Genomic DNA, 15,951 nt, shown 5'->3' on the forward strand with positions numbered 1-15,951 from the left:
GTGTCTGTGGGTTGGCCTGTGGTTAGCTGATCTAGCCTGGTTTGTCTCCAGGCTATATGTTGGGTTCAGGCTCTGTTTTTCCTGCCTCTCACCATTCTTTAACACTGAGGACATGCCCAAGCCCAAATGTACATTTCAAGACCTATGTCTGCTCACATCCCATGGGTTAGAGCAAGTCGTATGTCCATGCCATGGTGTGGAGATACAGACACTGCTTCTAATAGAAGGCACTGTAAAATCACATGGCAAAGGGCTTGAAGATAGGGAAGGGTGAAGAAGTAGGGACATTAAGTCCACATCCCACATCTAAGAAAACTTTGCGGAATTGTGCAGAAAAGGTATATGACTTGCTTACATTTTAAAAAGACTACTCTAGCTGCTGTAAGAACAGACTAGAGGGAGGCAAAGGCTATCCACTAGGTGGCTAATGGAATATCCTCGCCAAACCTTGGTATTGTCAGATTTTACACTTGCTTCCAACCTCAGTTAGGTGCAAAATGCTATCTAATGCTTGTTCTTAATTTGATTTTTGTTATAAGTCTAAACCTCAAAAGACGCAAAGATTGTTCAGTAGTTTGCTTATTGTTTTGTTTTGTTTTTGGTGAAAAAGTGAATCACAGCTGTTCTAAGCATAGGTTTTGTGGTTCAAGAAACCTAGGTTTGAATCAAAGCCCCTCCAGTTAGTAGCAATGTGACCTTGGGAAAATTACTTTTCTGCACTTTGGTTTTCTTTTCTGTATAAAGAGATTAATAATAATAATACCACCTCACTCAGGGATTGGTAAGAAGATCCCATGAGATAATGTATGTAAAATGCCATTTAGTGCTTGGCCATAAGGAGCAATTAACACCGTACATGTTACTATAATAAATATATTTATACTTCAATATTCAGTGCTAGTGTAGTTAAATTACAGAGAACAAAGAAAGATTGTCACATTACCATAATTATGTCATACACCAGCTCTAGATAGCTTTAGAAACATTTCAATCATGAAACAGTTTCATAGCATGGAAATAAATCTACAGATAAAGGCACAACTAAATGAGTTAATATGTTTTTACAACATCACTCTATAAAAGGGGATATACTGTTTTATGTGAGGTTTAGCATATCATTATCCTTTGTTGAACTTCCTTCCTTGCAGGATATATGCTTGCTTGGTTTGCAAAAGACTTGGGAGGGGTGACTGGGCAGGCAGGCAAACCAAAAAAAAAAAAAAAAGAAAAGAAAAAAATTCAAAGCCAAACTAGTCTCCTGAAGAAACAATAACAAAGCTTGAAGTGACCTGATTGTATAGATACATCAATGAAATGAGACAAGGTACGCTCCGGTTATGTAATCTTCAAATTGCTACCTGTCATTGGGTAATCTTAATGGGGTTGCACAGGCAGTACAGCAAAAGAAATTCAAGTTACCCTTTGGGTGTGCACCTTCTGCTCCTTGGACAGGAGTAATCAACCAGAGGAAGACTTACACCATCTTCCTGTCTTCTTCCATTGTAAAGTGTAACGAATAGCATTTGCATTTTTAAAAATTTAGCAAGTATTTGTTGAAAAGCCTGATACTGTGGAAGGAGCTAGGGAGTAAGAAGGACACAGCTGCTGCCCCCGTGGGCTCCCGAAGCAGAGGGAACCACACCATTAGGGCCGTCCTGAGTTGAGGGCTGTGTTTCTTGGGCAAGAGTCCTTGAGAACAAGACTGCGCCCAATTGCAACTTGAAAATCCTATGTATCTTCAAATCAGGCTCAAGTATTAAATTAACTTATCAGGAAGCATCAGAGTTTGAGAGAAAGAAAACGGGTTGTAGAGTCAGGAAGACTTTTTAAATCTGGCTTTAAATCTTAGCTCTGTCACTTCCTAGCTGTGTTACTTCGGTCATCTAATTTCTGGGCCTCAGTTTCCTCATCGGTAGAATGAGGTCGCTGACAGCATTTGCTCCATGGGATAATTGTGAGAATCTAAGAGATGAAGTGTCCAGCCTGCGATAAGTGTTTGGTAGAGGAGTGCTGTCAAATAGGAATACATTACTGACTTCTCATGGTAGTGGGAGGAAAACACTCAGGGGTAACTGCCAGAGGTGGTGTGGGTCAGTGCAAGAGCCCTGGCATAGACTGGCAGGGGTCAGGTCCAAGTACTGCCTCTTCCAGCAGTGTGACTTTCCTGGCTGTATTATATAGTCCAAACTTCAGTTGCCTCTTCTGTGAAATGGGAGTAATAATGTTATCTTCCTTGTGAGTTTGTTTTGATGTTTAAATGATGTCAAAAGCCGAGAGCAATGCCTGGCACGTAGAAAGTGCTCAATAAATGTTAGCCCTTGCTTGTTAGCACGAGGCTGGCAGGATGGCGTGATGATCCTCTGTACTCAGGGTTGGAGGCAGACACACTGGAAGTGGAACAGCGTGGTTAAGGGCATGGACTTCAGTGCAAAAAGCCTGAATTCACATCTTGCCTCTGTTCTTTGCTTGCTGACCTCTCTGAGCCTCAGTTACTTCATTTGTAAACTGGGCACACTAATAGTACCAATAACATTGGGTCTTGTCTTTTTTTCAGGGTTAAATGAGTCAAATTAAACATTTGCAGTTGGTACATAGTAAGTGCTTAGTACACGTAAGCTATTATTATTGCCTTAGAATCCATCATCATTATGGACAAGGGGTTCATGGTTTGACATAGAACATGCAAAGACAAGTGGCCAAACTTTCAGTGGGTTTTGTTACTCAATAAAATCTTTATTATCTGTAACTTTACCAGTGAGAAAAGCTTTAGAAACAAGAATTCCCCAACCCACCCATATCAGACCAGACATGGAAAGGACATTAGCAACAGAACATACAAGGCTTTCATGTGAGGGTGAAGAAATCCAAATTAGAGACCGGAAGGGTCATGGTCAAAGTCTTGAAGCCATTTCATAGTGGACGTGGACTTGAACCCAGTTCTCCTGTTGTTCAACCTCAGGGGATCCCTGAAGAGAGCAGTTCAAAAACCAGTGTGAAGGATTTCCCGGGTGGCGCAGTGGTTAAGAATCCTCCTGCCAATGCAGGGAACACGGGTTCAAGCCTGGTCCGGGAAGATCCCACCTGCCGTGAAGCAACTAAGCCCGTGAGCCATAACTATTGAGCCTGTGTGCCACAACTACTGAAGCCCGCGCGCCTAGAGCCCATGCTCCGCAACAAGAGAAGCCACCACAATGAGAAGCCCACGCACCGCAACGAAGAGTAGCCCCCGCTGGCTGCAGCTAGAGAAAGCCTGCACGCAGCAACGGAGACCCAATGTATCCAAAAATAAATAAATAAATTTATTAAAAAACCCCTGAAAACCAGTGTGAAACAATCATGGAAAACATAGAGTAAGAGATTTGGGGTGACTGAACGGGGAGGAAGAAGACTCTTGTGCTCCCTTTCTATCCAGTTTTGAGGTGCTAGGCAGTTTAGGCTAATGATTAAAAGTAGAAGCATAGGGCTTCCCTGGTGGCGCAGTGGTTGAGAGTCTGCCTGCCGATGCGGGGGACACAGGTTCGTGCCCCGGTCCGGGAAGATCCCACATGCCGCGGAGCGGCTGGGCCTGTGAACCATGGCCGCTGAGCCTGCGAGTCCGGAGCCTGTGCTCCGCAACGGGAGAGGCCACAACACTGAGAGGCCCGCGTACTGCAAAAAAAAAAAAAAAAAAAAAAAAAGAGTAGGAGCATAAGTGTGACGTCAGATGGAGTCCAGAGCTATTGTATTTGTGTCTGCGAAAACTTGGCTGAGTTGCTTAACTTCTACAAGGCTCAATTGCTACATCTGTAAAATGTACCCAATAATAGTACCCATAGCAAGGAGAGAATGAGCTATTTGTAAAGTGTTTAGGATAAATTGTGACAAATTAGAGTAGGCGAAGGGATGTGATCAGCTTTGTCATTTCGAAGAATAACGTGGAAAAGTGGGCTGGATGAAGGGGAAACCATTTGATACAACATGCGTGAATTCTCTGTTCATGGAAGTTTTTAAGAAATCAGATCCCCTTGCTTCCATTTTTAATTTTTTTAATTTTATTTTTAATATTTATTTATTTGGCTGTGCCGGGTCTTAGCTGCGGCATGGGGGATCTTCAGTTGCAGCATGCAGACATGCGGGATCTAGTTCCCTGACCAGGGATTGAACCTGGGCCCCCTGCATTGGGAGCGCAGAGTCTTAACCACTGGACCACCAGGGAAATCCCTGCTTCTACTTTTTAAATACAAGGTTTTTATTTCTTTTTTTTTTAAGTGCTGATTCATAGTGGGAATTATAGATCTAAAATATTCTGTCTACATCTTTAGGAAGCCAGTCATTATTCTGCATTAAAAAAAAATTTTCGTTATTCACCACTGGAGTACCCAAGCTGGACTTTGAGATGGTGGCTCTCTACTCCCTGATAATTTATGCCAAAGACGATCAAGGGGCAACAGCCTCACAGACCATTTTAATCCAGATTGCAGTTGTGAATGAGACACCCATCTTCATCGGATCCCTTGCTCAAAGAGACCAAGGTGTACAGGAAGGACACTGTGGACATATGTATGTCGGCATCACACCCCGTGTCCTCTAATAGTGTCACGGTTATAAGAGTGATAAGGTGAATACTGGTAACAAAAATAATGATACATGACTGCCACTTACAGGGCGCTATGTAGCAGGCACTATGCTAAGAGCAACAGATGGATTAGTTTATTTAATGCTGAGAGCACTGGAGGTACGTTCTATTTGCATTCCATTGTATAGATGAGTCACCAGGCTTAGAAAGGTGAAGTAACTTGCTCACTGTTAAGAATTATTCATTTATCTGTTTATTATGTACTAAAATTATTCCTTTATTTGTGTGATGATTTAATGAACAGCATGTCTATGTCATTGAGTTAGATGCTTCATGAAGGCAGGGATCAAGTCCTTTTTTTTTGCAGTATGTGGGCCTCTCACCCTTGTGGCCTCTCCCATTGTGGGCCTAGCCGCTCCGCGGCATGTGGGATCCTCCCAGACCGGGGCACGAACCCGTGTCCCCCGCATCGGCAGGCGGACTCTCAACCACTGCGCCACCAGGGAAGCCCAGGGATCAAGTCCTTTTTGTGCTCTCTCTCTCTCCCTCTCTCTTTTTCTCTCTCCCCGTCCCTTTGTATTTGATTTTCACCACATATGAATCTCTTTTTCTCACTCTCTTCTCATTTATTCTCAACTCTGCCTTTTGCTAGGTAGTCAAATATTTAACACCTATGTGTGGACGATCCATGTTCTTTATTAAAAGCGTAAGCATTTGAGGCTTAGATGTGGGGATGGTCACTGACTAGGGACAGTTACTCATCCTGCCTGAGCCTCAAGTGTCCCCAGTAGTTAAACTGAGATATTAGTCCCTTCTTGATGAAAGTCACCTGACAGAGTGTGTTCACAGGCCAACCCTAGTGCCAGGCACACAGGAGGTGCTGAATACGTGTTTGTTTCCTTCCGTTCCCTGTTTCAAGCAGAGGATAAACTCCTCAAGGGCAGATCCAAGGTGAACTCATACTCTTCTGACTTCTGAATCAGTGAGCCTGGTGCCAGGTTGCTGGTGGGCACGCCATGCACCTTTGCTTATGGGATGGCCCAGCCAGTGTTATGACTAGAGTCCAAGCAGGCTGTGGAGGCCTTTGCTGCACAAATCCTGTTCCCTTGGCAAAACGGTGCAGCAGCTTCTCCGGGGTTGGGTCCTCTCCTCCAGCACTAAGGGGTCTCCCTCTGCCCCAGTGTTCCTGACCCCTGAAGAGTGGTTTGACTAGTAAATATGTAAGTTTATGGTCCCCAACGCTTTAAAAATGGATAGAAAGAAGGCAGACTTAAGGAAAGACATTAATAATCAGACAATAATGGTACCCAATAACGTATTAGCTGTGTAACCTTGAGTTACTTACTCTTTCTAATCCTCAGTAAAATGGAAATAATAGTCACCAATGGTTTTGAGTGCTTAGCAGTTATAAGCACTCATGAAACATCCAATATTGTTTTTATTTAAATGTATAGACCTCTTTGCTCTATACCTGATACATGATAGACACTTGATAAACGATGTCTATTATTATGATGATGATGATTAATGGGAATCACCCTATAAAAACATCTGTACAGAGCAAGCACAAGGCATTGTTTGACCTAAGATCCAGGATTGAATGAGGAGTTTCTGGACGTCTATTTTGCATTTTCTGGCAGTTACTGAGATGGATGTCCTAGAAGACGCTGCCTCTGGCACAGTCATTTACAGGGCAGCGGCCAAGGATCCAGAGGATGCTGTTTTCGAGGTAATTCATGCTCTGGGGCAGAGACTATCAGTGCCTCGTGGTTTTATGTCTGACTGTGTTCACAAACAGAGTCATGGAGATAACCAGATCAATTATGCCCACACTTCATGTTCCAAACATAACTCTTGCCTCAATTATGAGGACGTTTCAGGGGAAAATGAAAGAAGGCTGGGTTGTCTGAGTCATTTCTTCCCTTCTGGTGCGTTTCACTGTGCGCAGGCAGGCCCAGCCTGATCCTTAGGTAACTTTTGTCAAAAGATGCCAAGCATTTCATTTCATTCTTGGGAATTTTGGCTACACATACTGTTGGGAAACAGTACAACTTCCTGGCAGAATTAACTTGTATTTCAAAGCACTAGGTCTGGTCCTCAGGCTTGATAACGCCCCAAGAATGAACTTATTTAGAATAGGTGTCCTCTAGGTACAGATACCACGGGAGGGGGATGAAACTGTGGATTTTGTGCCAAGAGGCTTGGATTTAAGTCCCAACTTTACTGCTCTAAGTCTTTTTTTTTTTACGGTACGCGGGCCTGTCACTGTTGTGGCCTCTCCCGTTGCGGAGCACAGGCTCCGGACGCGCGGGCTCAGCGGCCATGGCTCACGGGCCCAGCCGCTCCGCGGCATGTAGGATCTTCCCGGACTGGGGCACGAGCCCGTGTCCCCTGCATCAGCAGGCGGACTCTCAATCACTGTGCCACCAGGGAAGCCCTGCTCTAAGTCTTTTACACGCCTGCTTCTCTGCTTCAGCTGTAAAATTGGGAAAATGATATCTGCTTTGTCTTCTCTCATACTGCTTTCTCACGTGTTATAATGGACTTAAAAGTAGTTTTTCAACTATAAAATATCTTGCAAATGACAGGATTTATATTACCGTCTTAATTTTTGATGTCATATGGAATCGTTATGACATTATTAGGCTGTAACATTTTTAGCTAATGGATTGATAGACAAGAATATCACGGCCTTAAATTTTTAATGTTGTACGACTTTTCTAAATTGGTGAAAAATTAGAGAATTGTTCATGCTGATGCTGTACCTTCAACATTTACAATTTACTGGTAATGCTACTGGGTCCTTATCCAAGGCAACTTGTCTTTTACAAAATTTTCTTTAAACAATAGATGGCCACTAATATCTGAGGCATTGTCCATATGGTTTTATAAGGTATTGAACACACTCAAGTAATTACACGAATGAACACTGCTGTTGTCAAGTTCCCCCCCCACACACACATTTGTCTTATCCTCCTCCCAAGAGCACAAAACCACATCCAGGATGGGACTGGAAAGGTCACAGCTTCCTTTACAACATGCAATTAAGCCACCTAATCATGCATATTGCTCCAAATCAACCTATTCAAGATTATAGTGTTGAATCCAGCACTGAGCAACTCCAGCCACACGGGCACCAGATATCATATTGCAATTGCTCCCCTGGTGTTCTGCATGGCAGGTCACCCACCATGTTGACATTTTAGTGTGGAAAACACATCACAGTCCAATAGGGCTTAGCTGTGACTTTAATATGCAATCACAGTGACTTACTAGCCAGTGAATGCAAGTAATTCATTTCACATGAAAGACTCCCAAATGCTTGGTCGTAGAGATTAAATGCTTTTGGCCCTGACCCTATACTTTTCTCAGAAGAGAATTGGCTGCTGGGCCATATTTGGAAGTCTCATGCAATGTTCTTTGTGAATCTTACAAAACATGGAATGACATTTCAGTGTTGATATAGGCCGTGGAAACTTACAGTTAGATCCACTCCTACACACATCCTTCTAACACAGGAGATCAGACCAGATGTGTTATTCAAGTATTCATGACTGGGCAACAACTTTCATTTGCATTTGACTTCACATCGGTTCAGAGAAAAACTGGTTCTAATCTGGGGAAGAGCTTACCACTCTTTGGAGTCTGGTGTATGATGATAATAATAATGACATTAATAACTGTTAAGTGTTTATCAGGTGACAGGCATATATCTTATATCATTGAATCCCTGTGTTAATCCCTGAAGCAGATACTACTGTCTATTATGATGTTAAGTAATGGATCAATAAGCTAATGTATTATGCCTTTAATTTATAGATGAGCATCATTAGGCTAATAGGATTAAGCAATTGGCCTAAAAAATAATTAGTGTAGTTGAAATTCAAACCCATGTTCCTTTTGCTCTAAAGCCAGTGTGTTTCTTCTCATACTACCAAAACCATACCAAAGTATATTCCACCAAACACAAGTCCCACCAGATGCCCCAAGAGAAAAATAAAACATCCTATGATCAAATGATTCAGGGAAATGATGTCTACTTATCTCCTCTGAATTCGCAATACCCAGCATATTAAATTCCCTGAGGAGTTCTCTAATAGAGAGATGTCTGTTTAATCTGATTTGTTGTAATTATTAGTCCATAGCACTTTTTTAAATGAAATGTAACACCTGTTAACTTTTCATGTAATGCCTATCGAGCACCCCACAGGGTAGAAAGATTATACTAGATGCTGCTGTAAGATTGATAAAACGTGACATATCTCTGGGGTTGTTATAATGATGAAAGAGGAAATTCTAGATGAAGACCTGGCCCACAATAATTAATGTAACACGAGTGGATTTTTATATATCTAGACTCACTATGTTCCAGGACTAAGATTTTTCATGCTGTACCACCATTGCTACTGTACATGTTCAAAGATCCTTGAAACTCTGGTTCTTAGAGATAGAAAAAGTAAGACCTCTTATCCTGAACAAGCTGAAAATCAAAGACTTTTCTTGGACCCATCAGGAGAAACCAGCACTCCAAAATGTGGATAGACTGGTGAATCCCAAGAGTCACAGCCAATTTCTGCTTACTTGGAGCAGAAACTGCTAGAGCCATAAGCAGGTATAAAGACTTCTCATGGTAATTCTGATGACTTGCTGGAGGCTGAAGGTAGACTACCATGAGACAAAGTGCTGGGTGCCACAGTCTTAGGAGGACCCCACACTTTCATAGTTTTTACCACCAGGAACTCCATTAATTAGGTTTTCACAGTGAAGATTCAAAAAATATCACCTGTGTCTTGGGGCGAGCGAGAGAGAGAAAAGAATCACTGTGAAATAAACCCAGAGCTTTCTCCTAACAAAGCCTACTCTCTTGGAGAGAAGAATTTTCCTGAACCTTATCTCATCTGGATACACACACATACACACATGCCCTTAGGCAAATCATATTCAAAGTTCAGAAACCCGAATACAAAGAGAAAATCTTGATAGAAGCCACAGGAAAATGAACACCACACCTGAAGAGGAACAAAGGTAAGAAATACAGCAGACTTCTTGTTAGAAACTATGCAAGCAAAAAGAGAGTGGAGTGAAATATTTTAAATGCTCAAAGGAAAAAAAAAATCAACAAGAAGTCTATATCCAGTGAAAGAGGAATAAAGACTTTTTCAGCCAAACACAAACTGAGGAAATTGATTACCAGCATACTTGACCTGCAAGAAATGTCAAAGGAAGTTCATCAGTAAGAAGGAAAATAATATAGGTAAAAAACTTGAATCTACATAAAGAAAGGAAAAGCATGAGAGAAGAAAGAAATAAAGGTAAAATAATTTTCGATTTTTAGTTCACTAAAAGATAATTTTATTTAATAGTAACAATGTAGTAGAAGATTATAGCATATTGTTAAGTGAAATGAAAGTCAGCAGTATCACAAGCAGCAGGAGAGAGGAATCGGGAATACCCTGGTATAAGCTACCTATACTGTTATTGTTGCAGTTTCTAGAAAGCAATATAGTGTTATGTGAAGCTACGTTTAGGTTAGTTAAAAATGTACATTAGAGGGGATTCCCTGGTGGCGCAGTGGTTGGGAGTCCGCCTGCCGATGCAGGGGACACGGGTTCGTGCCCCAGTCCGGGAGGATCCCACATGCCGCGGAGCGGCTGGGCCAGTGAGCCATGGCCGCTGGGCCTGCGCGTCCGGAGCCTGTGCTCCGCAACGGGAGAGGCCACAACAATGAGAGGCCCGCGTACCACAAAAAAAAATAAAATAAAATAAAATTTAAAAAATGTACATTAGAAATTGAGGCAATAACAAAAAAATTAAGACGTGAAACTGATATGCTAATAAAGAAGACAAAATGGAATCATATAAAATGTTCAGTTAAAACAAAGAGGGAAACAACAAAGGACAATTGCAATGAATAGAAAACAGTTACAAATGTGGTAGATATGAATTCAACTAATACAAATGGTCCAAATGCATCAATTCAAAGACAGAGATTGTCAGAGTGGATGAAGACAAAAACAAAAACAAAAAAAAGGCCCAACTATATAACGTCTGTAAGAAACATACTTTAAATATAAAAACACCAACAGGCTCAAAGTAAAGGGGTAGAAAAAGAAATACCATGTTAACAGCAATTCCTGGAAAGCTGGAGTAGCTATATTAATTTCAAACAGAAAGTGGGGAGTAGGCAGCTAGGGAATTTCCAGAAAGGGCAAGTCAGCAATATCTGGGGTCCATCTAGGGATGATTAAAAAATGGCTGCAGATAGAAGATCCCCCTTCTTTCCCACCCCATAGTACTGAAATCCCTGGGTGACTTGAAGCTGACCCTACTCCTCCGCACAGAGGTCTTTCCAATGCTTCCCTGGGTCTCCACTGTACCCCAACTCTCCATGTCACACTCCATCCACATTACCAACCCCTCCCCCCATGTGACCATCTTAACCTTCCTGGTTCCATGGTGGTGGGAGTAGTGGTCGTAAGGGGGTTGCATGTGGCTTTTTCTATTATCTGTTACATAGAGAGGCAGTTTTAGAAACCTATGTACATTGTCTCAATTCAATTTTGCTTTAAGAATCCTACTTCCTGGGGAAGTATAGATGCCTCTGACTGTCATGAACAGGAAGTAGCAGGGAGAGAGCTATCTTGCTCAACATGTGTTCTGTCTTTTCCTTTCTTCATGGTGAAATAAACTTATTCCCTCAGAGTTAGTTTTCAGAGTACTATGTTGTGCCTTACTGTGTCTATCAAAACAGTTAATTAGTAGCTTGTAAAAATAAGCCCTGGCTTTGAGGACAAGAAACGGCAGGACAGTGGGAGAGATGAGAGTAGGGTTGAGGGTGAGAAGGATGAAAGTTAGATAAAATGGGACTATTTTCATGAAATAAGATTTAATCACTCTATTTCAAGGTAAAATATCTCATACAAGGTATTCCAAAGTTAGTGACAAATCTTAGAATATAGATCTTGGATATATATGGTCATTTCATTAATAAACTTTTACTTTCTTTTGGGCATTATGTAATAGGATAAGGAAATAATCAGCTAACTAAACCAGCATACTAATAACTTGCTGGAAAGATTTTTTTTTTAAATTCCAATAAAGAATAATTTCTGGAAGTTTCACGGTAGCCCTTTAAAGATAAAAGATATACCATTTAGGGGCTTCCCTGGTGGCGAGGTGGTTGAGAGTCTGCCTGCCGATGCAGAGGACACGGGTTCGTGCTCTGGTCCGGGAGGATCCCACACGCCGCAGAGCGGCTGGGCCCGGGAGCCATGGCCGCTGAGCCTGCGCGTTCGGAGCCTGTGCTCCGCAACGGGAGGGGCCACAACAGTGAGAGGCCCACGTACCGCAAAAAAAAAAAAAAAGATATACCATTTAATGACAAAAAGAAATCTGTTTCTATGGTTTTATTATTTTTCCCTCTGATATGTACAATGAATTATTGCAGCCCACAGATTTTATATGGAAATAAATAATATTTTCCGTTCAGTCAAGTATATTGACTGAAAGCTGACGATGATCAGATTTTTATGGTAAAGTGATATTTGGATCTTCTAAGAGGCATAATTAGTGATGGAATCATCAAAAGACTCAACAGCTATACTGCAGTAGAGCTTATAATTACGGACCTGAGGATTTTAATTATATACTCCTATGGTATAACTCAGCTGTAAAAACAAACATTAAAGGGAGAAAAAGATCAGTCTATTGAGTTAGAAACCAGAATATGTAAATTTTGCTTTATAATTTGGGGTGACAATTCTGGTTTTAATGGCCTGTTTTTAAGTATAATCATTTTAGGGAAAAGGCCCATGTTTCCTTTGGATAGCATCTACACTTTCAATTTTTTAAGTTTCATTTGTGTGTGGGGGGCATTCCTACAACTCAATAGCAAAAAACCCCCTAATGACCCAATTTAAAAATGGGCTGAGGAGTTGAACAGACATTTTTCCAAAGACATACAATGGCCAGAAGTCTATAAAAAATGCTCAATGTCGCTAACCATCAGGGAAATGCAAATCAAAAACACGAGTTATCATCTTATAAGGGTCAGTATGGCTGTTATAAAAGAAAACAACAACAACCAAACAAACAAAAACAAAGACAGCAAGTACTGGCAAGGATGTGGAGAAACTGGAAAGCTTGTACCCTGTTAATGGGGATGCACAATGGTGCAGCCACTATGTAAAACAGTATGGAGGTTCCTCAAAAAATTAAACTACACATGATTTAGCAATCTCACTTCTGGGTATGTATCCAAAAGATTTATTTCTGCGTTGCTCCAATGGCCTGGTCTTCTACCCTAACCTCACCTTAAAATTTCATCTCTTTGTGACACCAAGAGAAAGGGGGGAAAGGGTTAAATCCTACAATATGACATTCTTGTCAAGTTCTGGTATGTGATGAAATATATCGTTTTGGCATATACTAGCTAAATGAATTTGAGAATTGAGATAATTATCTGGGTTATTCAAGCTAAAGAAAAACTTTGCTTAGAATAGTATATAATTGGGGAAAACAGTGATTTTAAGAAAAGCTTTAATTACCTAGAAAAAAAATCTTTAATTCTCCACACGAAAGGCAGATGTTTGGAGAAAACCACAGTCATATTTTTAATAAATATTTTTTTGGAGTATTTACTTTGTAATTACATCACTTGCACCATCCTCCACAAGATGGCATGCAAGTTTGTAACATACTTTAGCCAGTAGTCATGCTCTTGCTAAATGATCTTGTAACAATTACACTGACTCACATCAGACAAGTTAGTTTTTTGCCTTACAATTTGCAAGTATATACATTCAAGCAATGTTTTCAATAGGTAAAGACCATTGCCTTTCAGAGATGCATATCAAAATGTAATTATTTGAAGAATGTGTGAATAGAAATCAGTAATTTGTCTATTCATACAAGGCAATTGAAGATTTGGCCATGACTAGCCTATTCAAAGTCCACGTTGTATTGAAGTTTCAAGAAAAGACAAAACAAACAAAAGTGTTCTGCTGTTCATGTTCGAAAAGACATTTTTATGAGACTGAGAAAGGAATTGTAAATAAAATATTTGGGTTTTGGAGGATTTATTTCGTTCTTTTAAAGTATGCCTGAAAACATTTCCTGGGACAACTGGGAAGCAGCATGTCAATTTATCTGAATATTACTGTGGTTCTTTACCTTTGCGGCAATAATATAGTCACTTGGGATGCTTTAATAAAACACAGATGCCAGGTTCCCTCCTCAGACTAAATCAGAATCGCTGGAGGTGGGATCCAGGCATCAGTGTTTTTAAAAACTTGCCCAGGCAATCTAGTGCTATCTTAGATATCAAAGTTCTCTGAGAGTACCTACTGTGATTGCCTTCTCATTTGCTTGTGGCAGGCATCACTAATCGAATGTGACACTTTTCCAACCGGAGCTCGTGGTCTTTCTCAGTAAAATGCTCTGGGTAGCCCTTACAATTCAGAGTTGAAATGAATCCTACTTGCTATCAGAATTATCAAAGAATATGGGACAGTGAACTGTTCCGTGGAAGGTGATGGGTTTCTTAATATGGTAACTATCTCTGCTCTCTAGCCTGAGTCAGCCGAACAATTGTTTTCAGCTGCTTGTAACAGAGGACGTTTTAGAGACTGTAGGGGATAATAGCCATACTCTTCCCAGATCTCCTTGGATACCTTTGTATCTTTTCTGTGTGATGCTCCCCGCTTGCTTCCGCCAACTTCAATGTGTTTTTGCTTCCTTCAGCAAGAGGAGGACGGTCCTTGGACTTTTCTTGCACTTCCAAGGGCAGGAAGCACCTGGGAATTTCCATCTCTCTGGGGTAGCCCTTAACCACTGAATGAGGGGTGCAAGGGTAGGAAAGCCCCATCTCCTTTTCTGTGAGTGGGGAAAACTCAGGGGCATGAGGTCCCCTCCACAGCTTCCCTGTGGCATCAGGCTGAAACTGCTTCTGTGGGCTTTGGAGGTAGCAATTTGCTTGGCTTCCTCCCCTTCTCTGTCCTGTTTCCCCAACTTCCACTTTAGTCTTCCTGGAGTACTTAATGAATAAATCTCTTGCACAGAAATTTTCACCTGTGGATCAGTTGCTGGGGAATCCCTAAGACGGAGGCTAAAATTTAAGGCCACTGGACTCTAGGAGCATCTATATAAACGATTCTTTAAATCATGCAGAGTTAACCCATCTGGTGGAAACCTGTGAAAGAGTGTGTGTGGTAACTAACTCTGCTTTCTAGTACAAGTTGGCCCAACAATTGTTTTCAGCTGCTGTAACAAAGGAAGTTCTAGAGACAGTATGAGATAATATCCATGCTCTTCCCAGATCCCCTTGGATACCTTTGTACCTTTCAGTGCATGAAAAATGTGGGACCTAAATAGACTACTGATGGGTGAGAAGAGGTAGGATGTGCTGTATCAATAGATCTCAGACGTGACTGCACCGTGAAGATATCCAAAGAGTTTCGAAAAATACTGATGCCCAGATGACACCCCCGCCCCCGCCCAGAGATTCTGATTTCATTAATCTGGGATGTGGTCTGAACATTGGCATGTTTAAAGTTCCCCAAGTGAATGTGCTGTACAGCCAAGGTTGACAATCACCCTAAAAGAACCAACTTTAGGGTACCTAGAAGTCACTCTTGTCAGCCTGTTAAAAATTTACATTCCCAGGCTTCCCTGCCCCAGGTATTCTGAATCAAGTAGGTCTGCGTATCTAATAAACACTTATGGAAATTTTGTCCATATATAAAAGTAGAGAGAACAGTGTAATGAATTCCCACTGAATCCCAGCTTTACCGGTTGACTCGCGGATGAAGGTTCTTAATGCGTAGGCGGTCCTTGAGCCACAGGCCGAGAAACATTGCAAGATGGTTTGTAAAGTTAGCTTTTCAGATGCTGTAACTGCTACCAGGTGTATAATAAATACCTGGGCAAGTCCGCTGGGAACATCTGGCTCGGTCCCGGGATGGCAAATCTGTTTCAACGTGCATACCGTCTCTGATGGATAGAGAAGGCTTCTGAGGCAGAGTCTAGGTTCAACCAGCAAAGATACCATGATCAGCACTTCATTAAAGGTCTGTAACTTTAGCTAGCCACTGGGACAATGTGTTAGACATGGTTAATAAGGCTTTGTTCTAGAAAGAATGAGGGCTCTAATATTCCAGTGTCAGTGTACAGGTAGCAAACTATTCCTATTGTTTATGAAATGAATGTAACAGAGTGCTCTAGTAGGACTGAAATGCAAGGTTATACTAACATAATTAATGTTTAGTCTAGAATCATATCCTTTATAGTTTGAAAATATTTTCTTGAGAATGTATCTCTCTTATAAAAAGGTTTTGTAGGTGATCTGTGATTAGCCAGTATTTGTGCTTTAAAAACATCACAGAATGTCTTGTTATGAA

At 41.3% G+C, this 15,951-nt stretch overlaps 1 protein-coding gene and 1 non-coding gene across 2 annotated transcripts in view; both read right to left on the reverse strand.

Annotated features, from left to right (window-relative positions):
- The window catches only part of C10H3orf49 (chromosome 10 C3orf49 homolog), a 43,326-nt gene extending 27,740 nt beyond the window's left edge, over positions 1 to 15,586 (reverse strand). The window contains exon 1 of the mRNA XM_033424771.2: positions 15,474 to 15,586. Coding sequence (XP_033280662.1) covers positions 15,474 to 15,537 — 64 coding nt within the window. The 5' untranslated portion in view covers positions 15,538 to 15,586. The remainder of the gene's footprint in view (positions 1 to 15,473) is intronic.
- On the reverse strand, positions 4,123 to 4,195 carry TRNAG-CCC (transfer RNA glycine (anticodon CCC)). The gene has a single exon. It is a non-coding gene; the product is annotated as a tRNA-Gly (tRNA).
- Positions 15,587 to 15,951: the final 365 nt, after the last annotated feature.

This window comes from Orcinus orca, chromosome 10 (assembly GCF_937001465.1).
Source record: "Orcinus orca chromosome 10, mOrcOrc1.1, whole genome shotgun sequence".
Taxonomy (NCBI): Eukaryota; Metazoa; Chordata; class Mammalia; order Artiodactyla; family Delphinidae; genus Orcinus; species Orcinus orca.